Source organism: Pteropus alecto, unplaced genomic scaffold (genome assembly GCF_000325575.1).
Source record: "Pteropus alecto unplaced genomic scaffold, ASM32557v1 scaffold94, whole genome shotgun sequence".
NCBI lineage: Eukaryota > Metazoa > Chordata > Mammalia > Chiroptera > Pteropodidae > Pteropus > Pteropus alecto.
Window position 1 is genome coordinate 13,197,220 of NW_006437736.1, and position 22,975 is coordinate 13,220,194.

Sequence of the window (22,975 nt, forward strand, 5' to 3'; positions counted from 1 at the left end):
ATTAGTAGTAAAGGAAATGGAATTACCCAGATTGGCTAAATTGACCAGGACTATTACTTAGGCACCTCCCTAAACCTGGACATATCACCATCTGGTAAACAAGGAGTAAGTGGAGTGTGGAGGTCGACTAATGGGTGGCCAACCAACAGTGTCCAGAGATAGACTATTCTCTCCATATTGTGTGGATATATGTGTCACCAGTTGCACATGCTGCACACTGTAGCAAACTGTTCTTCAGTTATTATAATGTGTTACTTCTTCAAATGGATGACCACTCTCTATAAGAGTCCTTTTTTACATATATATAACAGTTGGATTGCTTTTGGTGTTTGAACCCTAAATACAAAGTTCTACTATAAATATACAAAATCAGTTTATTTAATTTATTCAAGTATATGTTGCTATGTTATGTGCCAGGCACTGTTCTAGGCACTGGCAATACAAGAGTAAAGAAAACAAACAAGATGACAAAGTTCTCTCAAGATTCTCAACAAGTAATAAATAAATATGGAGTATCTCAGATGGTTGTAAGTTCCAACAAGAAAAATAAAGCAAGATAAAAAGATACGGTGTGCCTGAGTAGGGACTGGTATTTTATGTTGGATGATCAGAGACTTGCTGATAGGTGACATTCGAGCAGAAACCTCAAAGGTGAAGAAGTGACCTATGCAGGTTCTCAAAGAAGGGCATTCCAAACAGATGGAAAAGCCAGTGCCAAGGCCCTAAGGTAAGAAAATGCCAGTGTGGTTGGAATGGAGTAAGCTAGGAAAAAAGGTCAGGTGGGAAGTAGTAGATTATTCTAGAGTCTTGTTCTTCAAAGTTTGGTTTTCAAGACCAGCAGTGTTAGTATCAAGATTTAGGAATATATTAGAAATGCAGGATGAAGACCCATCCCAGAACTGGATGGAATCAGAAAATTTGTTTTTTAAGAAGATCTCCAGGTAAATCAAATGCACATTTAAGTTGGAGAAGCACTGGTCTTCAGTCGTATAGGTCATGGTCAAGACTTTAGTGTGAGTGAGTCTGAAAACCATTGGGTTCTGAGCACAGGAGTGACATGGTTTAACCTTTCAAAAGAATTACTAGCTGACTTGAGCAACTAGAAGAATGGAGTTGTCATTTACTGAAGTTGGGTAGAATATGAGAAGAGCCAGTTTTAGACTGTTGGTCATTTCATCGTGGAGTTCAGGAGAGAAGTCCCACCTAAAGATATTTGGGATTTATTATTCAGCATGTAGAGGTTATGGAGCCATGAAATTGGAGTGAATGTGGGTGGAGAACAAAAGCAATTTAAAGTCCTAAGACCTGAGACAGTCCAATATTTAGAGGCTGGAGAGATGAAAAAGAGCCAGTAGAAGAAACTGAGGACCAGCCATTGAGGCAAAAAGTTAATGAAGGTGCTAAATGGGAGCTAAATTAAGAGAATATTTCAGAAGGGAAAGGCGAGATCAACTGCAAATTAATTACTGGATTTAGCAATGTGGAAATTGCTGGTAACCTTGAAAAAGCTTTTTCAGAGTAATGGTGGGGGCAAAACCCTGATTGGCATAGGCTTATGAGAAAATGGGAGGAAAGAGGTTAAAGATGGTGAGCTTAGATAACACTTTCTGGTTGTTTTGCTTTAAGGAATAGCAGAGAAATGGAGTGGTAGCTAGAGTAGGAGGTTAAGTCAAGGGGGGATTCTTTTTGTAAGATGGGCAGCATTACATGTCTATATGCTGAATGGGAATAATCAGAGAAAGGGAAAAGCTGATGATACATGAAGGAGAAGAAAGAAACCATTGTTAGAGCACTATCCTTTAGTAGGTAAGAGAGTATGTGATTTGGTACACAGGGGGAGGCAATGGTTTTATTAGAGCATGGACAATTTATCTACAGTATCAAAAGAGAAGGCAGAGTCTACAAGCACAGATTCAGTTATGGCAGGTAAGTACAGAGCTTAGGGCAGTTGCAAGATTTTTTCTTTTCCATTCCATTTTCTCAGGGAGATAGGTAGTGAAACTTTAACTGAGAGTGAGTTGGGGAAGAAGGTCTTGATGTGAGGAAAGATGTGAAATAATTGCTTAGAAGAAAATGAATAGACCTGGGAATTTGTAATAGGCTTACCAGAAAATCCTAAATCATAAGTTTAAAGTGGTAATGCAGTACAAAGCTCAAGCTTTATTTTCTAGGCAAAGCAACCCAATATTGAAGAAAAGAAGAGTTTAGTGGAATTTTTTCCATCACAGAAAGAGCTATGTATACAACTTGGTTCAAAAATGATATCACTCCCATACAGCCCTGCCACTCCTGCATGCCGTTAGACATAACTAGATTCTACTGCCCTTTATGCTAAAGTTTTTATCTAGAAGCAATACAATCAGGATGAAAAGAACATTGAATTCAAGAATCAAAACATGCTGGGTTTTCAAAATGTAAAATAAGTAGTAACAAATGAACCTAAATAAGTATTACGAATGAACCTAAATAAGTATTACAAATGATTGACATAATCACACTGAAAGAATGGAGAAGAAACTAATCTAAGTAACTTTGAAAAGCTTATTTTCACTATATACTATATACAAAAGAACTTTGCACAATTATTATAAACTAGTTAGTAAATTTATTTTTTATAGGGGTGTGGGTTAGCAATCCTGAAACTGCTTTATATGTATACTAGGATTAAGCAAAAACATAAATGAACTCTTGTGTTTAATATATACAGAGATAAAAATAGATATAGGGTGTGTGTGTATGTGTGTACATACATACATTTATACATTTTCTTTACTGAGAGGGCCTAAAAACAATGATATACTCCTATAGTAGTGAGCCTAAATAGTGCCTAGAACATGGTTTCTACATATCATTCTCCCAGAAAATGAAACAGGACTCTATTGAGAATCTGATGCCAGGACAGGGCCAGGGAGAGTACAAGATAAGCTGGAACATCTTGTGGTACAAGAAAGTAAGCACGAGTGAAGGAGGCATGTCAGAAGGACATGGGCCAAGTTGAAGGAACTCCCAGTGGTCAAGTTTTGGACAATTTGAGCAACCAAATAAATATTAATGAGAATGAACACAGAATAAAAGAAATACCATGAATCCACTCTGGTATAAATACATAATTGAATAAATTAATGAGGGGAAAGAGACAGCTCATCTTATAGTGGCATACCCATTAGTAAATGTAGAAGGAATGATGAAGATAGAAAAGTCACCATTTAGTAAATACCATAGTAATAATTATGGCAGGAAAGAATCAATAGATGCTTAGATTAGTGGGCAAACATGATGAGAAATAGGATGTTTACATAGGTTCAAAGTATCTCCCTGCAAGATACTTATTAATTGCAAAGGGCAAAATAGTAACTTTACAGTAGGGACACCTAGCAAACACTACCAAATGATCAAAATTGACATGACCAGTAATAAGACATGAACATCACGTTCTTCTTGGTATGATGTATCTAAAGGACCCAACCTCCCTTCCATGATAATTTGCCAAAAATGCATAACCTCAATCTAATCATGAGAAAATATCAGACAGACCCAAACTGAGGGACATTCTACAGAATAACTGGCTAGTACACTTCAAAAGTAACAAAATCATGAAAGAAAAAGATCAGAGGAGACTAAGGAGACACTACAACTGAATGCATTGTGGTATCCTAGACTGGACCCTGGACCAGAAAATGGACATAAATAGAACAGCTGGTAACATTCAAATAAAGTCTGTAGATTAGTTAATAGCATTAAATTAATATGAATCTCTTGGTTTAGAATAAGTCCTTGTACTGTGTTTTATAAGATGTTAACATTACCTGGGAGAAAAGTACAGGAACTATACTGGTTTTGCCACTTTCGTAATTTAAAAGAAAATTTTAAAAGAAAATTTAATTTCGTAATTTAAAAGAAAATTTAAAAAATTTAAAAGAAAAAAAGATCCTGAGTTTGTGGTCACTACCAACAACTGTAATTTGGATAAGTCACATAACTACTCTGACAATTTTTTTTTCCCATAAAAATAGACATAATACTATCTGCTCTGTCTAGCTTAGAGATGTGAAGCTCAAGTAAGGCTTTACTTGAAAAACAGGACAAAATGTAAGATATTATAATAGGTTATACTGAAATGAACTATTCCTTTGGTGATTCTATCAATAAAAGCAATTAACTTGATTTTCTGTCATGAACAGAATTTACCAAAAAGGCCTCTCCCCTCTGTATTAATCATTTCCTTTCATCTGTATAGCATTTCAGGCTGCCTTCCGAGCTCAAGGGCCCCTGGCTATGCTGGAGCACTTTGATACTGTCTACAGCATTTTATAGTAAGTGAAATACTGGTTGGTACTTTAAACAGAACTGGTGGCTATTTGTTCTAACTTTGCATGTTAGTCCTGAAATTCCAAATTATAGTTCACTGATAAATGGTTCTGGGTGCTGATATCTCTACTGGTGAACATTTTACTCCAACTTGCCACCATATTTATTCAGCTAAGCAATTTCACATGTATTTTTAACCATTAGATTCTTCAAATTAGATCTGATCTGTTAGAATGGGCTGGCTCTGCAGGTTCCTTTCTCACCCCCTACACTTTCTTTCCCTCATAGTCACTTTCGAAGTATAGATCCTGGCCTCAAGGAAGATACTCTGGAATTCCTGATAAAAGGTGTTTATGGGTCAGGGGGTAGGGGGTGGAAGGTGTTTGTCGTTGTTTGTTTGTTTACTAGATTTTGTCAGCCACATGATGATATCAAGGCTGTGGTGATTCAGTTGGTTTGGCTAAGTCCAGGGACCTTTGATCTATTAAGGTCTGTAATCTTGGTGGTCAACACAGAGTTATGTGTGTTCACTGTAAGGGCAGACCAACAAGAAATTCTCCCTGCTTTTGAACTACCTCTCTTTAATAGAGGTGATTCTTCCAGTTGCCAGGGAGAAATTGTGGTAACTGGAATGAGAGAGTAGGGACAGGACATGTTCACGGTATCAGGGTCAGGGGTTCTAAAGGACTTAGCTTGTATCGTAGCCACTGAGAGATGAAACACAGATCTTTGGTAATCTGATGGTTGCAAGTGCCGGTATACTTTAAAGTTGGGGTTTATGAGGAAAGTGAATGAACCGACTTCAAATTCTGCCCCTCGCAGTGGTATCCCGCCATTCCCAGGAACTTCCAGCTATCCTGAATGATGCAACTTTGAGCGTATCAGATAGAAGTGCCCACCTCAATGCCCTCAAAATGAACTGCTATGCTCTGATACGCCTCTTGGAATCCTTTGAAACCTGCCAGACAAGTCTCATGGACCTGGACCTTGGTGGGAAGGTAACTTGGAGTTCCAGGCTCACTTCATATGGGGCCTGGAGGATTAGGGGAATTAATGGAAAGAAGGGAATCCAGTGAATGATTCTGAGACTCCTTTCTGTTTATAAGGGAGTGCTCAAAAGTATCACAACATATCCTTACCTGATAAGCAGCTCTTTCATATTTTGGAACTTGTAATACTCTTGTATTACCTTCTACCTTGTCTCAATGCTGGATAGTTCAGACGCTCAAACTAGCAGATCTTCACTCTCAATTTTTTGTAAGTGTATACATGATATTTTTTTTAGGGTAAGAAAGCCCGGGCCAAGGCAGCCCATGGCTTTGACTGGGAGGAGGAGAGGCAACCAATTCTTCAGCTTTTAACACAGATGCTTCAGTTGGACATTCGTCACTTGTGGAACCACTCAGTAATTGAAGAGGAATTTGTCAGGTTGGCAGTTAAAATGACTACAAATAATATTTAACCATGAAGAATGAAGGCTCTGTTGTTATATCTGCCTTTTAAATACTTTGTTTCATGCCTCAGTTCTATCTGTAATACATAGAAGTATATTCATAATGTTGAGTTATTAGGAAGTAGATAATGTTAGAAACTGCTGTGAATTTCTTATCTTTAATGCCCATTTATTAATTCATGTAACAGTATTTATGAAAATCTCCTAGGTGTGTGGCTGGTATCATAATAAGCACTGGAAACAAAAGTTTCTACCCTTATAGAGTTTATATTATAGAGCAGAAGCCAATTTTTAAAATAAGTAAAATATGTTTTATAGTTTATTACTGTAGAGAAATATAGGGGGGATGAGAAGATTGATGCAAGAGAGTTGTGATTTTATTTTTTTATTTTTATTTTTCTATTGCAGTCAACATTCAATATTATATTAGTTTCAGATATACAGCATAGTGGTTAGACATTTATTAACTTACGAAGTGATCCCCTTGGTAAGCCTAGTATCCACCTGACACCATATATAGTTATCACAATATCATTGACTATATTTCCCGTGCTATACTTCACATCCCTGTGACTATTTTGTAACTGCTAATTTGTGCTTCTTAATCCCATCACCATTTTCACCCAGCCCCCCAACCTCCCTCCCACCCTGCAATCATCAGTTTGTTCTGTGTTATCTCTGAAGGAGGGTTGTGATTTTTAAATCAGCCATTCTAGCAAGACTTCTTTGAGTCAGTGACATTTGAGCAAAGACCCAGAGGAGATAATCAGAGCCTTGAGACTATCTGGAGGAAGAGCAAGGTAAGGAAAGAGAATAGCAAGTGCAGAGACCCTGAGGAGGGAGTATGTCTGACATGTAATTAGGCCAGAGAGATGGCAGCTGAGAGAGGGTGAGAGAGAGAGAGGAGGCTATGAGGTCAGGAGCAGGGGTCAGTGGGAGCCAAACTGTGCGGATCCTTATACGCCATCATGGCAACTCACATTTTCTCAGAGTGAGATGGGGCCACTTGGGTTCCAAGCAGGGCAGTAGATGGTCTGACTTGTACTTTAACAGGATCATCCTGGCTGTTGTGTTGAAACAGACTGTGGAAAGAAAAGAGGGAAGCGAGAGACCAGTTAGGAGGCTGTTGCAGTAACTTGCGCAAGAGATAACAGTAACTTAAACCAAAGAGTTGCAGTGGAGATGGGGAGGAATGGTTGGAGTCTGTACTTTTTTTCTTAAGGTAGAGTTTACAGGAGGAGATGACAGACGTGTGAGGTTTGAGGGAGAGTGCAGTCAAGGATGACTTACCCAGAGTTTGGCCTGAGCACTTGGAAGAATGGAGTTGCCTGGAACTAAAATATGAAGAAGGCTGTGGGGACGTGTTTTAGGCGGGCGGTTAGAAGCTCTGTTTCAGACATACAAAGTTTGAGGTGCTTATTACACATCCAGTTAATGTCAGATTAGAATGTACAAATCAAGTACAGGGGAGAGGTCTGGCCTATAGATACACATTTAGGAATATAGTGTATTTATATAAATGGTAATTATAGCCATGAGACTGAATGAGATTACTAAATCAGCAAGTAGCTAGAAAGGCATAGAAATCCAAGTACCCTGGGGTACCCTAGCACTAGAAGGGTGAGATGATGAGGAAGAACCAGCCAAAGAAACTGAGAAGGCAGTCTGGCATTCTGGAAGCCAAATGGAGCATATTTCAAGAAGAAAGGAGTGATCAACTATATCAGATGGAGCTGAAAGTCCATATGGATGAGACTGAATTAACCAGTTTATTTAACAATGAGAAGTCATTGGTGACTTTGTCCTATCTTTTACCATATATTCAGGTTCTGTACAGGCATCATAATTAGTTGAAAGCTGGTAATTCTGAAGGACCATGTAACTATCTGGGATCAGCAAAGCAAAGCAACTTGGTGTAGAAGGTGGTAGATAGAATGAAGTAAACTAGCAGACCCTGACTTTGGAGGCAGCAGAGAGAGAAAGACTGAGGCCGAACCCCAATATAATTGCATCCAGACAGCTGATTTCATCATCTCGCTTTCTTCCTTCTCAGTTTGGTTACTGGTTGCTGCTACCGCCTCCTGGAGAACCCCACCATCAGTCACCAGAAGAACCGCGCCACCCGGGAGGCCATAACACACCTGCTTGGTGTAGCCTTGACACGTTATAACCATTTGCTCAGTAAGTTAGCCCTCCACTTTGCCCCACCTTTTTCATTCTTCCCATAATTGCTCATGTTTAATACTTCCACAGGTGCCACTGTGAAGATCATCCAGATGCTGCAGCACTTTGAACACCTGGCACCTGTACTGGTGGCGGCTGTGAGTCTCTGGGCAACTGATTATGGAATGAAGAGCATAGTGGGGGAGATTGTAAGGTAACTAACTCTCCCTTCTCTAAGTTTCTAATTCTCATTTCTTAGGGAGAAGATAAAGATTAGAAATACAATATATTCTCTGCAACACTAGATTTATTCAGCGATTAAATATCAGTCTTCTCTTACTTGGAACTGAATTATCTTGCTGTGGCTGTGTTTTCTTCCCTGCATAGAGAGATTGGACAGAAATGTCCCCAGGAGCTGAGTCGGGACTCTTCAGGGGCAAAGGGCTTTGCAGCCTTCCTGACAGAACTAGCAGAACGTGTTCCAGCCATCCTGATGTCCAGCATGTGCATTTTGGTAGATCATCTGGATGGAGAGGTAGGTGGTACCCTGGGGATCTCAGGTTTTTCTGGGAGTTTTAATTCCATTGTTGAAAGGTTATTTCTTAATAAGAGGTAGCTTTCACATGAAGTCAAATTGTCTAGTCTTATCACTGTGGCAGTTCCTTCCTATAGAGAAGCAGATGAAGTTTATTTCAGCATCAAGTTGGTTTTATCCAAGTCTGGTAGGGGAAATGACAGTTTCACAGTTTAAGTCTAGTGAGAGTGACCCAGCAGTGATTCTGAGTCCCATCCATTTCTCAGGATGAAGCTTCTTCCTACCACCTGACTTGCCTTGCTTTCTCTATACAATAAGTTTTCTCAAATCAACCCATGTCATCTCTCTCAATTATCTCTTCGAATGCTAATCTAGCCATTTCCCAAACTGTTGCAAGGCACTCCAAGGTGAATATTGAGGACAAAGACTCTCCACTCATTCATCTAATTTACTTTAACTTCTTGTGCAAGACCCAATTCTCTTGGCCTCGAAAAAAAGCCAAACCCTGTTCTCCACCAGACTCTGTAATGGACTTCATTGGTACCCTGGGACTAACGTTTGCTTCTCTGTGTCTCATTGTCTGTCATAAAATAGGGGAGTGGGAGAGAAAGGGGGTGCTTATTAGCAAGGATCAAAGGCATTGAGACCTCAGGCAAAAGGTAGTAATTAATGTTTTTCAGATGTATATCAGTGAGTAGATACGATTTCATATTCAGTGCCACCATGATTACTTGGTGAGCCTAATGGGGAAAATGGTTTGGGGCTCTATTTATTTTATCCCTACATTCTCCCCTGAGCAAACAAGGTTCCTCTGGGATTCACCTTTTTCCAGTGACCTCAGAGAGTTGACCAGAAAGAGTTAATAGCAAGACAAGCAAGCTTAACCTTGACTAAAGGCCTTGCCCTTTTGTTGTGCCTGGATAGGCATAGCATAAGAATGTCGGGAAAGGAGAGTTAGTATTGGGGTACAGAGGTTCATATCAACTTCGCTTCTCTCTCAGAATTACATGATGCGCAATGCTGTGCTCGCAGCCATGGCAGAGATGGTACTGCAGGTTCTGAATGGCGATCAGCTGGAGGAAGCAGCCCGAGATACCAGAGACCAGTTCTTGGACACCATGCAAGCCCATGGCCACGATGTTAATTCCTTTGTGCGGAGCCGTGTTTTGCAGCTCTTCACCCGAATTGTCCAGCAGAAGGTGATCAGCCTTCTACATGATAAAGACATATGGTACCTCTCTATGTGTAGGCTGAAGGAAAGTAGAATCCAGTGTCAGAGAAAACTGTTCCAAAGAAGAGTCTAGAGTTCGGGTTGTTATTACCAGTAATAAAGGTCCTCCTCTATCAAGGGCAAGGATGGCTGGCTCCATTTAAGGACTATGCTGCGCCTTAACCACTACAAAGGGTGCTCCTTCACTATTTTTTATCCCAAGGAAAAGCTTCTTTAGAATGAATGGGTAGCTCATTTAGAGTTTACTTTAAGATCATCTTGAGCAGAAAGGATGATGTGGGATGTAAGTTGATCTTTTTTCTATCCCGCATAGGCTCTCCCCCTGACACGTTTCCAGGCAGTGGTGACCTTAGCAGTGGGACGTCTGGCAGACAAGTCAGTGCTAGTATGTAAAAATGCCATCCAACTGCTGGCCAGTTTTCTTGCCAATAATCCCTTTTCCTGCAAGGTAAGTAGGCTTAGACCACCCAAGAGAGAGGAATTAAATGGAAACAGGGATGAAATTAGGAGATTTAGTGACCCTGATACTCATCTTACCTTGATAGCTTAGTGATACTGACCTTGCTGGACCACTGCAGAAGGAAACCCAGAAATTACAAGAGATGAGAGCCAAGAGGCAAGCTTCAGCTGCTTGTAAGTAGTTACTGCATAGGAGTCCCCTCCCCAGACCGTCTTCTTCCTGCAGCAGAAACTCCAGTGAAAGAGTCTAAGTGAGACTTTCTCATTCAGCTGCAGTGCTGGACCCAGAGGAGGAGTGGGAAGCCATGCTGCCAGAGTTAAAGTCTACCCTGCAACAGCTGCGAAAACTTCCTCAGGAAGAAGAGATTGCTGAGGAAATGGCCACTACAGAGACCACTGAAGAGGTGAAAGGACGCATCCGTCGGTTGCTTGCTAAAGCTAGTTACAAGTATGTGAAAGAATGAGGTATTCTCTAATGACCTGTTTCGGTTTAGAGTTCAACCTTTGAGAAACAATATTTCTTTCAAATGAACTGCACTTAGAATATGCTGCCATCAGATGATGGTAGGTGTTTTCATTGTAGTAGTGACCTGAACACCAGATTTATGCCAAAGGCATAGTCCACAATTAAGCATGCTTTTTTACTTTTACAAATGTTTAAAGAAGCTACTAAAACAAGTACATGTAAAAATTATATTAAATATAGCAAAAGTCCTCCTTTCTTTGAAGGAGAAAGCCTATAAGTGTATATTACAACTCTAGTTGTATATTAAGGAAATTGCTTAAACTTTCTAGGCCTCGGTTTCATTATTTGTAAAATAAGTTGATTAGGTCATATGATTTCTAATGTCTTTTTAATTCTAAATTCTGTGAGCTAATAATAACAAACCTGCTTAATCCTACCTTAATCTTTAAATCAACCTAATATGAATCCTGAAGTTAGAGAAAAGATTTCTCCGGTGTTTTTGTGACTCCAGAACTTTGGAGTGGCTTAGCAAAAAAAAAAGCCCTTAGAGCTGTCATCAAGTATTCTTAGACCTCAGCCGGTTATTTATTTACTTTTTACCTAATTAAGCTGTTCAGAAAAGGCCAAATATCAATAGAATGTGACTAGTTTGCTCTCCCTTTACTAAGGGAGTCTGGTGTCTCTCTTTACTAAGCATAAACAGAGACTATAGTTTTATGACTGCTTCTTCTGCCTATAAGCATGCTAGTAGTATTTTCTCCTTCTATCAGTTAGAAAAATATTTCATCTCGTTTAAAGATATCTCCTCCTTCAGAAATCCTCAGAAGTCGTTCATGGATTAAGGTCTTAATAACTGAGATGTTTGCTTCCAATTATAAATTTAAACATACATTAGAACAAAACTTTTCAAAATAACTTTTTAACAGTTTAACTTTGATAAGTTTTTTAAAACAAATTTAAATTTAAAAGTAGATTTTTTAATTTCCTTTTTAAAAATTAGACAATATATCATGTGGTACAAAATTTTAAATTACAAAAAGGACACGATGCCATGAAAAGTCCCTTCCAAACCTGTTCCCAGCCCCTTTAGTCCCCCAGGGAAGCAACATTCGTAGTTTATTGAGTATCTTTCTAGAGATACTATGTAGACATACAGCCAAAAATGTTCTTTTTGTTCCCCCTTTTTACACAAGTGATAGAATTCTCTACCTGCTGATCTACCACCTTGCTTTTTTCATTTAACTATGTATGTCAGTGGTTTTTTTAATATTTGTACATAAATACTGCCTCAGTAATTTTTATGGCTACATCGAATGCCATCGTATGGATATACTGTAAATTAACCAGTTATTGAAAGTTTATTTTTTCTAAACTTTCACTTGGCAAAGTTTTCAAACAGAGGTTTGGAATAGGTTTGTGATTTTTAAAATTTAAAAGCCTTATTTGAGTATTTTGAAGACTGTAGTTAAGCCTTGTCACTTTAGACACAGGAAAAGCGTTTGAGCTCCACCCCTTCGTAGGTGCTTTATAACCTTCAAGCGTAAGAAGTGTTCCTTTTCTTTGTAGCAGTAGGTCTAAGTGCTTGAAGGAATCATGAGGCAAACTCCCTTATAAAAGGCTACAGTGACACTCTTGTATGCCAGGTTTTTTTTAAGGTTGTGGTGATGCTTTTATGGGTGCTGAATTGGTAACAGGTTGATATTCTTTCAGGCAAGCCATTATTCTCACTCGAGAAGCCATAGGCCACTTCCAAGGGTCGGAACCCTTCTGTCATATGGACCCAGAGGAGTTAGAGGAGACCAGGTTCCTGAATCTCTTAGGAACTATCTTCAAAGGTAACTCCTTTTTTTCTTCAGTCAACAAACAAAACATTTCAACTAGTTTTTATGGACCGTTTACTTTATGCCAGACACTGGCCTAGCTGACAGAACCTGGTGCTGAAAGAGGTCAGAAGGGAGTTGGCAATGCTTCTGCTTGAAAATAGAAGCAGCCCATGAGCCCAAAATTGATAGTCACAGCGTGTGAAAGGGCATTTCCAAACCACAGAGGACTTTAGAAATCTTCTTTGAGAAATGAACCAAGATATTTTAGAGTAGGTTCTAAATTTATACCTTCTTTTTTTGTGTGTGGAAAGGAATATCTAGAGAGTTTATAGCTGTTAGATGTCCCCATCTCAGACATTCTCTAACTCTTAGGCCCAGCAGCTTCCACACAAGAGAAGAATCTCCAGGGGTCTGCAGAGCACATGGTCCCAGGACAGACTAACTGTGAAGACAAGCCAAATGGGTCAGAGCCTGAAAAATCCAGGGAAAGGGATGAACTGGTGAAGCAGGGGATGCTAGTGCAGTACCTGCAGGATGCCTATGGCTTCTCTCGGAAGATTACAGAGGCCATTGGCATCATCAGCAAGATGATGTATGAAAACACGACCACAGGTATGGTGTGCCAAAGTCCCTTTCTATAAGGACTGGGTCTTGGGGTTGGGAAAACCAGTCTTGTCCATATTTTATTGATGTCTTATCTGTTCCTTTAAGAGACAGGAATTCTTATTTCCATTTTTTAATGCCTATAGTATTTCACGATAGGGCACTAAAGGAGTCAACGTTCTTGCTAAAATGAGGAAGGCCCCACTTGCATGTTGCTACATTAGCAAAGTTTCTGTCTTTGAGTTTGGGGGAGTTTTGCCAAGCAGATGGGTGACATTTGTGTCTATTCTCTCAGTGGTACAGGAAGTGATTGAATTCTTTGTGATGGCATTCCAATTTGGGGTACCTCAGGCCCTCTTTGGGGTGCGCCGCATTCTGCCTCTCATCTGGTCTAAGGAACCTGGTGTCCGGGAAGCTGTGCTTAATGCCTACCGCCAACTTTACCTCAACCCCAAAGGGGACTCTGCCAGGTATATGGGGTACTCTAGCCTTTGCTGACTTTTCTGAGGTCAGTTTCTCATAGGATGTTTCTAATTTCCTGAAGAAATTGGGGTGGGAGGGGGCATCCTTCTAAAGGAGTTCTGAATCCATAGGCAGTAGGTCTATAATGGGGCTCAAGGTAGGGCTGAATTTCCAGTGAAACCCATCCTAAATAGTTATTTGACATTGTGGGGCGATAGCCCTAATCACGTGTTCGCCAGGTTCAAGGTATCAGCCTTCTAATGACCTCTGATTTTTGCTGTTCCCACAGAGCCAAGGCCCAGGCTTTGATTCAGAATCTCTCTTTGCTGCTAGTGGATGCCTCAGTTGGGACCATTCAGTGTCTTGAGGAAATAGTAAGTCTCCTCACTTCTTCTTTCTTTAGTCATTCAACAAGTATTAGTGAGCGATTACTGTGTGTTCAGCAATTTACTCAGCCCCACAAAGAAGGATAAGATTATTTGCTTACAAGTTTCCAACTTAAAATGAATCAACAGTCTAATTGATAGCCAAAAAACACAAAACACTTACCAGACAATGCAGCAGATAGATAATTAAGTGCCAGAATAAGTGGCACAAGTGATGGTCATAGTAGCAGTAGTAATGGAATAATAACACTGTACATGTCGGGCACTGTGCTTAGCACTTTACTCATATTAATGTGTTTAGTCCCTACAAGAACCCTATGAGGTAACTGTTATCTACAGTTTACAATGAGAAATCTAAGGAACAGAGAAGTTAAAGAACTCAGCTACTTACAGCTAGTTAGTGGCAACATTTGAGATTCAAACTCAGGCAGAAGAGCTCCAGAAAATATACTCTTAACTTTATGTTATACTGACGAGTACAGAGTGGGAAAGAGAGCAGTGTGAGGTGAGATGATCAAGGAAAGCTTCCTAAAGGTGGTAGGACTTAACTCTGGGTCTTGATGAGTAGGATTTAGAGAATATGAGAAAGAAGGGAAAACATTTCAGACAGAAAGCCAAGAAAGAGCACAGCCTATGTTGTAGAATAAGCAAGATTGAGTTCTGGCTCAAAATTGTTATCTGGAAAAGATAGTAAAGCTGGGAATATGAGTTGGAACTAAAGTGTAAAGGTCCCTGGATGCCTTTCAACCTTGTTAGCCAGGAACCCCAACATTTTAGGCAAATCTGCTCTGAAGCATTTGGATTATGGGGACAAAAGGTGGAGGTAGTGCTGACCACCAGCTTCCACTGGCCAGGAACACTATCTCCAGCCACATTTTTCTCCTCACGGGGGAAAATAAAAGTACCTGATGGTGGTGACTGGCCTTAGATCTCATAGGCTAGCTACTGGTCCAAGTCCCTATAGTAGGCAAAGGAGAGAGGTGTCTAAATGATGAAACACAGTGTGGCATGATGAAATAAATGTTGAAGAGACTGATCCAGCAGTAGCATACAAGTCGATTGGAGCAGAGGCTAGGGACGGGAAGGTCCCTGGAGGCTGCTGTAGGTGTGCGGTGACAAGATGGGGCTAGACTCTGGGGGTGGGAGGGAAAGCTATAGAATTGCACTTAATTGAAGACAAATCTTAAAGGAAGAGTAGATAGGACTAAGTGACTGATTTATAAAAAATAAGGTGACTGTGAAGTTTTAAGCATATGTGACTAAGAGTGTTGATACCATTGGCAAAATGAAAAGGCAAAGAGGGCTGATGGCTTCCATTTTAAACATGTTGAGTTTGTGGTAACAGCAAGAAAACCTACTAGAAACCTCCAGTCAGAGCTATAGAGCCACATGGAACCCAACAAGGTCAGTTTCAGTATGTCATCTTAATAAACGTAGTTTTGAAGGCGTGAGAGTTGGAAAGTAGCAGAGATGGAAGTACCTCCCCAAACCCCTACTTTACATTTTGGCCTTCTTCCTTTTTCATTTCTAAGTATTGAGAACCACTTCAGGTTCTCGATATTCTCTTCAGAGAAGTAGACTAAAGATCTGGGCAATTATTTTTTCACCTGAGCCGTTTTTCTTTTTTCTTCAGCTCTGCGAGTTTGTACAGAAGAATGAATTGAAACCAGCAGTGACCCAGCTGCTTTGGGAGCGGGCAACTGAGAAGGTCCCCTGCTCCCCTCTGGAGCGCTGTTCCTCTGTCATGCTTCTTGGGATGATGGCACGGTGAGGCTCAGATCCAGACAGGCAGTAGGATGAGAGAAGAAAGGAAGGTTCCCTGTTCTGCAGTGATAGTAGTCAGGCCCAGCTGAGCCCTATGTGTGAGTCGGCTACCTAAATGGAAAATAAACTAGCGAAAGTACCAGTATCCCCTGCTTAGCAGAAATAGTGGAGTCAATGGAGAAAGAGGGAATCCAAGGGGTGGCCCTGTGTCAGAGCCTCTCTAGTGCTCCAAGGCTCTTTAAGCCCCGTTTTGGGTATAGTACCTACCTCCGTTGGCATTGTCCCACGCACAGAATCATGTCCATGACTAGCTTTGATTCTGTGGCTTCCTTCCCCTAGAGGAAAACCAGAAATTGTGGGAAGCAACTTAGACACACTGGTGAACATAGGGCTGGATGAGAAGTTTCCACAGGACTACAGGCTCGCCCAACAGGTGTGCCATGCCATTGCCAACATCTCTGACAGGAGAAAGGTATGTGGGGTGATTACGTCCAAACTAAGGAGAGTGAGGGTCCGCTTATCCACGCCTCACATACCCATGTGCTGTCTTTCCTGTTCTCAAAAGCCTTCCCTGGGCAAACGTCACCCTCCCTTCCGGCTGCCTCAGGAACACAGGTTGTTTGAGCGACTACGGGAGACGGTCACAAAAGGTAAGCTGTCACGAAGGGCCTTGGGCAAAATTGGGTCCTTTGTCTGCAGTGGGCAACTTCTCTCTTCTTCTCTGTAGGCTTTGCCCACCCAGACCCACTCTGGATCCCCTTCAAAGAGGTGGCTGTGACCCTCATATACCAACTGGCAGAAGGCCCTGATGTGATCTGTGCCCAGATATTGCAGGGATGTGCGAAGCAGGCCCTGGAGAAGCTAGAGGAGAAGAGCACCCCCCAGGAGGACCCAAGTAAGTGGGCAAGAGGATCGATGGGCACAGTGGGCAGCAGCCAGCTTCTGCTCTCCCTGCCAGACCAGAAGCCACTGCCCCCACCACTTCTTACAATAACCCCTGACCCCCTCAGCCTACTATCACATTTTTGTCACTCAAGTTGGGCCATTCCCCACCACCATTCCCGCACTCCCAGCCCTTGTTGCTTCACTAGTTTATGTAGCACACGAGCAAGGGGACGATCAGTGAAAACAAGATGCAGAGTCCTGTGAGACTCGATTATGTCTTTTTCTCCCTGCCTTTCCTCTCCTGTCCAGAGGAGACCCCAATGATCTCCACTTTACTGCTGATGAACCTGCTGTCCCTGGCTGGGGATGTGGCTCTGCAGCAGCTGGTACATTTGGAACAGGCAGTGAGTGGAGAGCTTTGTCGGCGCAGAGTTCTTCGGGAAGAACAGGAGCATAAGACTAAAGAGCCGAAGGAGAAGGTGAATGGAGTGCCTGGGCGTTTGGGTTCCTGTCCCAAGCAGTTCCCAGATTTGTTTCATGTCCTCAGGTCATTCACATTTCCTTCTGAAGATCTCTGCTTCTTCCTTACTGTTAAATGAAGACAGCACTCCGCCTCCTTGCTGCTACTATTCTGGGAAAGATTAGTGAGAACAAAGATGGAACAGTCTGTCCATGATCACCATGGTTTTAGGTAAACGGGGAGCATTTAGTTAGGGACCTCAGCATAGAACAGAGGCTCTGCCTGAGGCAGCGTTTTTTAGAACATGCACACACCCATCAGCCTTGGTGACCAGACCTGCCACCTGATGGAGAGACCTTGTGTTCTCTCCACTAGAGGCAGTGATGTCTTGCAGACATATAGACACAGAGCCTTGCAGCAGTGGGATGAGGTCTGACCTTCTCTATGACCTCGAACCATCGTCTGGCGTGATCTATTTACTATATACAGGAAATGTTATGCTTCTGTGAAGATGAGTTAAGAAGGCAAATAGGAATGTGCTTTGGCAATTTAAAAACAAATATAGGGGACCTAGTTCTTTTCCTCTTTAATTCAGGAGTCCTTCTCTGCAGACAAATTTGCCAATTCCGTGAATGGTTTTGCAAAATTCGCCTTTCCTCAGATCCGTTCATGCAAAATGAAGGATAGGCTGGAATCAAAACTATTGTCTCTGATCGCCCATGATCCCTGGCTTCTTTTCCATTAGAATGCAAGCACTGAAACCACCATGGAGGAGGAGATGGGGCTGGTCGGGGCCACTGCTGATGACACAGAAGCAGAACTAATTCGCAGCATCTGTGAGACGGAACTGTTAAATGGTAAGAAGAATTGCTGAGTGATCTTCTCCCCAGATGAGATAACCTGTACCAAACCTAGAGGTGTTCTTCCGATAGGCAAACAGATACTGGCTGCCTTTGTTCCGCTTCTGCTTAAAGTCTGCAACAACCCTGGCCTCTATAGCAACCCAGAGCTCTGTGCAGCTGCATCACTTACCCTTGGCAAATTCTGCATGATCAGGTAGGCCGTGGGGTTGGTACTGCCTGCTCAAGGATGATGGGGATGGTATCATTTCCCTGATGATCCTCTCCTTGCCCTTAGTTCCACTTTCTGTGACTCCCAGCTTCGTCTTCTGTTCACCATGCTAGAGAAGTCCTCACTCCCCATTCTCCGGTCTAACATCATGATCACTATTGGGGATCTGACCATCCGTTTCCCCAACCTGGTGGACCCTTGGACACCTCATCTATATGCTCGGTAGGAGATCCCTCACAGTGCCGGCTCTGAGAGGGTCTAGTTAAGTCAGTATGAGAATCACTAAAGCTGTATTTGCCTAATCTTTAGCATTACCATGAACATCTGCCTAAAGCTTGGCCTCTTTCCTCAATCCCAGCTTTCAACTCTAGACAACTTTCTAACTGCTTCTAGAATGGCACATTAAGAAAGAGTAGTAGATTTCTGCTGAGGCCCTTTCCTGCCATTGTCAGGGTGTAGCCCTTGGTCCTGATCCCAATGACTTGAGATTTTATTCCTAGCCTCCGGGACCCAGCTCAACAGGTGCGGAAAACAGCAGGGCTGGTGATGACCCACCTGATCCTAAAGGACATGGTGAAGGTGAAGGGGCAGGTTAGCGAGATGGCTGTGCTGCTTATTGACCCCGTGCCTCAGATTGCTGCCCTGGCCAAGAACTTCTTCAATGAGCTCTCCCACAAGGTGAGAGGCAGAGAGACAGCTCAGGGTTTGCTGCCATGAAGGTCACATGTCACCTCACTCTGTAACATAATTTTCTCTTACAGGGCAATGCAATCTATAATCTCCTTCCAGATATCATCAGCCGCCTGTCAGACCCCGAGGGAGGGGTGGAGGAAGAGCCTTTTCACACCATCATGAAGTATGATTCCCTGAGCCTTGGGGCATGTTTTTCATAGACTTAGCAATCAAATCTATGCAGTCATGTGCAGCTTGACAACAGGGACACCTGAGAAGTGTGTTGTTAGGCAATTTCATCGTTGTATAAATAACAGTGCGCTTACACAAACCTAGATGTCTAGCCTACCATACACCTAGGCTATATGGGATAGCCTACAGCTGCTAGGCTGCAGACCTGTATAGCATGTTACTTTGTAGAACAACACGAGAATAAATCAGCCACAAGAGTAAATGATGCAATCAAGATATGCAGTAAACACAAGGTGTATGAGGCTGTTGCTGGAGTAACATAGCATACGGTTTTACAGAAAATTTTTTATAAGTAGAAAGAGTACACTCTAAAATAATGATTAAAAGTATAGAAAAATACATAAACCAGTAACAGTCGTTTATTATCACTATCAAGTACTATGGACTGAACATAACTGTGTGCTGTACTTGTATATGACTGGCAGCACAGTAGGTTTGATTATACCAGCATGACCGTGAACATGTGAGGAATGTGTTGCGCTAATGATGTTACAGCAGCTACGATGTCACTAGGTGATAGGAGTTTTTTGGTTCATTATAATCTTGTGGGACCACCATGGCACATGTGGTCAGTCATTGACTGAAACGTCATTATACAGCACAAGACTGTATGTGAATTCCAACTCTGCTACCTTGTAGCTGTATGGCCTTCAGCAATACCTTACCCTCTCTGTCTTTTTCTCCTGGATAAAATAAGGCCAATAATACTTGCCCCTTAGTTCTTGATAAGATTCAATAAGATAAAGTGCCTGACCCGGTGGTAGGTACATAGTAGTATTCAACTAGATTGGCAGCTGTTTTTGTTATGAATTTCTATTCACAGTAAAAATTCCTCAGGAGAGTGGGGTGGACCTGTGTCTGGGGTATGGGAGAGGGCAGGAAGCAGAGGAGAGCAACTGCCCTCAGAGAGGCAGGCATGGGCCATGGCAGGGAAGAGTCTTCTACTAAGGCAAGAGGCCTAGTGCTGAAGGAGGGTCCAGGACTGGTGGCAGTGGGTGGGTTCAGAGCGGCCCTGGGCAATGGAACATCAGCACCCCACCTCTGCAGGCAGCTGCTCTCCTACATCACCAAGGACAAGCAGACTGAGAGCCTGGTGGAGAAGCTGTGTCAGAGGTTCCGCACAGCCCGGTACGCTGCCTTCCTGGAGGGTTCTTTGTGCTGAGAGGGGGGCTCCACGGGAAGAAGTGTCCCCGGGGCAGGGGAAACTGATGAGGGAGGTTGAGCTTTCACTCCCAGTATGTCTTGCTACTCCTCACAAAGCCTTTCCTATCTGCAGAACTGAGCGACAGTACCGAGACCTGGCCTACTGTGTGTCACAGCTGCCCCTCACAGAGCGAGGCCTCCGCAAGATGATGGACAATTTTGACTGCTTTGGAGACAAATTGTCAGACGTGTCCATCTTCAGTGCTTTTTTGTTGGTTGTGGGCAAGCTGCGGCGCGGGGCCAAGCCTGATGGCAAGGTGAGCAGTGCCTGCTGGGTTCGCATTAGTTCATGCAGTCTGCAGTGTTCGGGGGCTCTTGAAGTCACCATGTTACTGCCGTACATATCCCCAGCTGGACTGCAACCACGTAACCAGAGTGACCTGAGACCAGATCTGTCTCCAATTCTGTTCCTCTCTTTCTTTTTTTTTAATGAACTATTTTTAGAGCAGTTTTAGGTTCAAAGCAAGATTGAGTGGAAAGTAGAGCGTTCCCCCATGTGCCCTCTGCCCCCACACATGCACAGCCTTCCCCATTATCAACATCCCCCACCAGAGTGGCACATTTGTTATAATCGAACCTACATGGATACATCATTGTCACTCAAAATCCATAGTTTACATTGCGGTTCACTCTTGCTCCTGTACATTCTATGATTTTGGACAGTTGTATAATGAGCTGTGTCCACCATTATAGTATCTTACTGACTAGTTTCACTGCCCCCAAAATCCTGTTCACCCCTTTCTCCTCCCCAACCCCTGGGAGCAACCACTGATCTTTTTACTGTTTCCACAGTTTTACCCTTTCCAGATTGTCATATAGTTGTAATCATATAATATGTACCCTTCTCAGGCTGACTTCTTTCACTTAATAATATGCATTTAAGCTTTCACTGTCTTTTCATGGCCTTGTTTCTTCTCAATCATAGAAATAACTATTTCCAGGCTTGGTCTTAATCTCTTTTTCCCTCCAGGCTATAATAGATGAATTTGAGCAGAAGCTTCGGGCCTGTCACACAAGAGGGTTGGATGCAATAGAGGAGACTGGCCAAGGGGGTAGCCAGAAAACCCCATCAGCCAGGAAACAATCCGTGGGTATGTGAGGCAACTCCACAGTGGAGAGACCAGGCTCTGGCCCTCCTCTCAGATGAGGGTTCCTTTTTTTCCTTTTGGACTCAGACCTCTGCTTTTTCTAGTCTCTAGGCACCAGCATCTGGCCTCTGCAACCTCAGACAATGACTTTGTCACGCCTGAGCCACGCCGTACTGCCCATCGGCATCCAAACACCCAGCAGCGAGTTACAAAAAAGAAACCCAGAATTGTCTTCTCGAGTGATGAGTCCAGTGAGGAAGGTACAGTGCTCCCTCCCAGCCGGCCCAGAAGGAACACAGCTTGGGGTGTGGGGGTCTGGTTCTGATGGGGTCCTGCTGTGTGGACTCTCCACCCACTCCCCACTGAGGTCATCTTCCTCCCTGTGCAGTTCGGGTTTTATTTCTACGATATGGTCTGGGCCTGTCCCATTTGTTCTCTGAGATCTATTGTTCGCTACCTTTGTGACTCAGCTTTTTCTCATTCCTCCAATTCTTGGAATAGAACTTTCAGCCGAGTTGACAGAAGATGAGACACCCAAGAAAACCACCCCCATCCGCCGAGCATCTACTCACAGGCACAGGTCCTAGAAGGTCGGCTTGCCTGTTCCCATCCCTGCTGTGCAGGGTGTCTTGTGGGGTGAATAACATTCCCCTTGTAAAATACTTATTTGCCTCTCTCCTTGGTTTTTTAATACATAAATCACTTTATAATATAAGGCATTTCTCTTAAACTAGCCTAACTGAACTGAGTAGAGCTGCTTTCACTAGAATGTTTGCCAGTCTCCTTGTTTTCTAATGAATAAATATTTTTATATACTTTTAGACATTTTTCCTGAGCTTGTCTTTGTTTCATCTTTGACATTAGCCCAGGTGCAGGCAGCAGATAGAGGGTTATCATCCAGAGAGGACAAGCCTGGGAGTCCTGGGGCCCATCTCAAGAACTGACAACTTAATGCTCCTCAGTGCTTCATCTTTCCCTTCTCAACCTCTCCACCCTGCAAAAGTGACAGGATTGCTCCGCCGGAGAATTACGCAATGTCTAGCCTCCAAATATGTGCTTTTTGCCCTCTGATGGGCATTCGGCAATGTGTACTTATTGTTGTCACAACCTAGAGGGGAGGGGTGCTACCAGCATCTAGTGGGTACAGGCCAGGGATGTTGCTAAATACCTCACAATGCACAGGACAGACGCCACAACAAATAATTATTCCCTGTCAATCAGCAGCACTGAGGTTGAAAATCCCTGCTTTAGACCAAGGGCTGGTTTCCTGTGTCCTAGCCCCAAACCAACTTATGTTCCCTAATCCCATCTCTAAAGACAGGTGACTGACGTGGCCTGGCAGATGGGAGGTCAGGACATGATCCCCTCTAGTTCTAGACAATGTCTCTGGAAACTGTCTATCAGGGACGCCTCACCATGTGACACAGCCTCAGGAAGTCTAGCCCTTCAGGCATAGGCGCGGCTAGTGGGCTGCCACCTGAAGCCCGCTTCAGCTCCCCAAGCCTCTGCTGAGTCACCTGGACCAAGAGGCAGTGAGCCTGCTGTCATGACGACACTGGTATCTTTGCTGTCATGACAACAGCAGACTGTCAGCAGTGCTCCCTGGGCACTGAACTCCCCCCCTTTTTTTTAGACAAAATGTTTTATTTTAAGACAATGGAAAAACATTAAAAGACAAATGTCCATTATAT

At 42.7% G+C, this 22,975-nt stretch overlaps 1 protein-coding gene and 1 non-coding gene across 2 annotated transcripts in view; both read left to right on the top strand.

Annotated features, from left to right (window-relative positions):
* NCAPD2 (non-SMC condensin I complex subunit D2) overlaps nt 1-22,107 on the top strand; it is a 24,166-nt gene extending 2,059 nt beyond the window's left edge. The window contains exons 3-32 of the mRNA XM_006914621.3: nt 4,238-4,313; nt 4,597-4,655; nt 5,131-5,306; nt 5,594-5,736; nt 7,815-7,942; nt 8,015-8,138; nt 8,312-8,459; nt 9,461-9,658; nt 10,004-10,138; nt 10,236-10,323; nt 10,420-10,597; nt 12,326-12,450; nt 12,811-13,050; nt 13,337-13,511; nt 13,793-13,877; nt 15,523-15,656; nt 15,993-16,125; nt 16,219-16,303; nt 16,381-16,548; nt 16,848-17,017; nt 17,744-17,855; nt 17,931-18,054; nt 18,136-18,291; nt 18,570-18,747; nt 18,831-18,925; nt 20,041-20,121; nt 20,270-20,453; nt 21,167-21,287; nt 21,389-21,544; nt 21,786-22,107. Coding sequence (XP_006914683.1) covers nt 4,238-4,313; nt 4,597-4,655; nt 5,131-5,306; nt 5,594-5,736; nt 7,815-7,942; nt 8,015-8,138; nt 8,312-8,459; nt 9,461-9,658; nt 10,004-10,138; nt 10,236-10,323; nt 10,420-10,597; nt 12,326-12,450; nt 12,811-13,050; nt 13,337-13,511; nt 13,793-13,877; nt 15,523-15,656; nt 15,993-16,125; nt 16,219-16,303; nt 16,381-16,548; nt 16,848-17,017; nt 17,744-17,855; nt 17,931-18,054; nt 18,136-18,291; nt 18,570-18,747; nt 18,831-18,925; nt 20,041-20,121; nt 20,270-20,453; nt 21,167-21,287; nt 21,389-21,544; nt 21,786-21,871 — 4,061 coding nt within the window. The 3' untranslated portion in view covers nt 21,872-22,107. The remainder of the gene's footprint in view (nt 1-4,237; nt 4,314-4,596; nt 4,656-5,130; nt 5,307-5,593; nt 5,737-7,814; nt 7,943-8,014; nt 8,139-8,311; nt 8,460-9,460; nt 9,659-10,003; nt 10,139-10,235; nt 10,324-10,419; nt 10,598-12,325; nt 12,451-12,810; nt 13,051-13,336; nt 13,512-13,792; nt 13,878-15,522; nt 15,657-15,992; nt 16,126-16,218; nt 16,304-16,380; nt 16,549-16,847; nt 17,018-17,743; nt 17,856-17,930; nt 18,055-18,135; nt 18,292-18,569; nt 18,748-18,830; nt 18,926-20,040; nt 20,122-20,269; nt 20,454-21,166; nt 21,288-21,388; nt 21,545-21,785) is intronic.
* LOC112481973 lies at nt 4,726-5,054 on the top strand. Its single transcript, XR_003047148.1, has one exon. It is a non-coding gene; the product is annotated as a small nucleolar RNA U85 (small nucleolar RNA).
* Nucleotides 22,108-22,975: the final 868 nt, after the last annotated feature.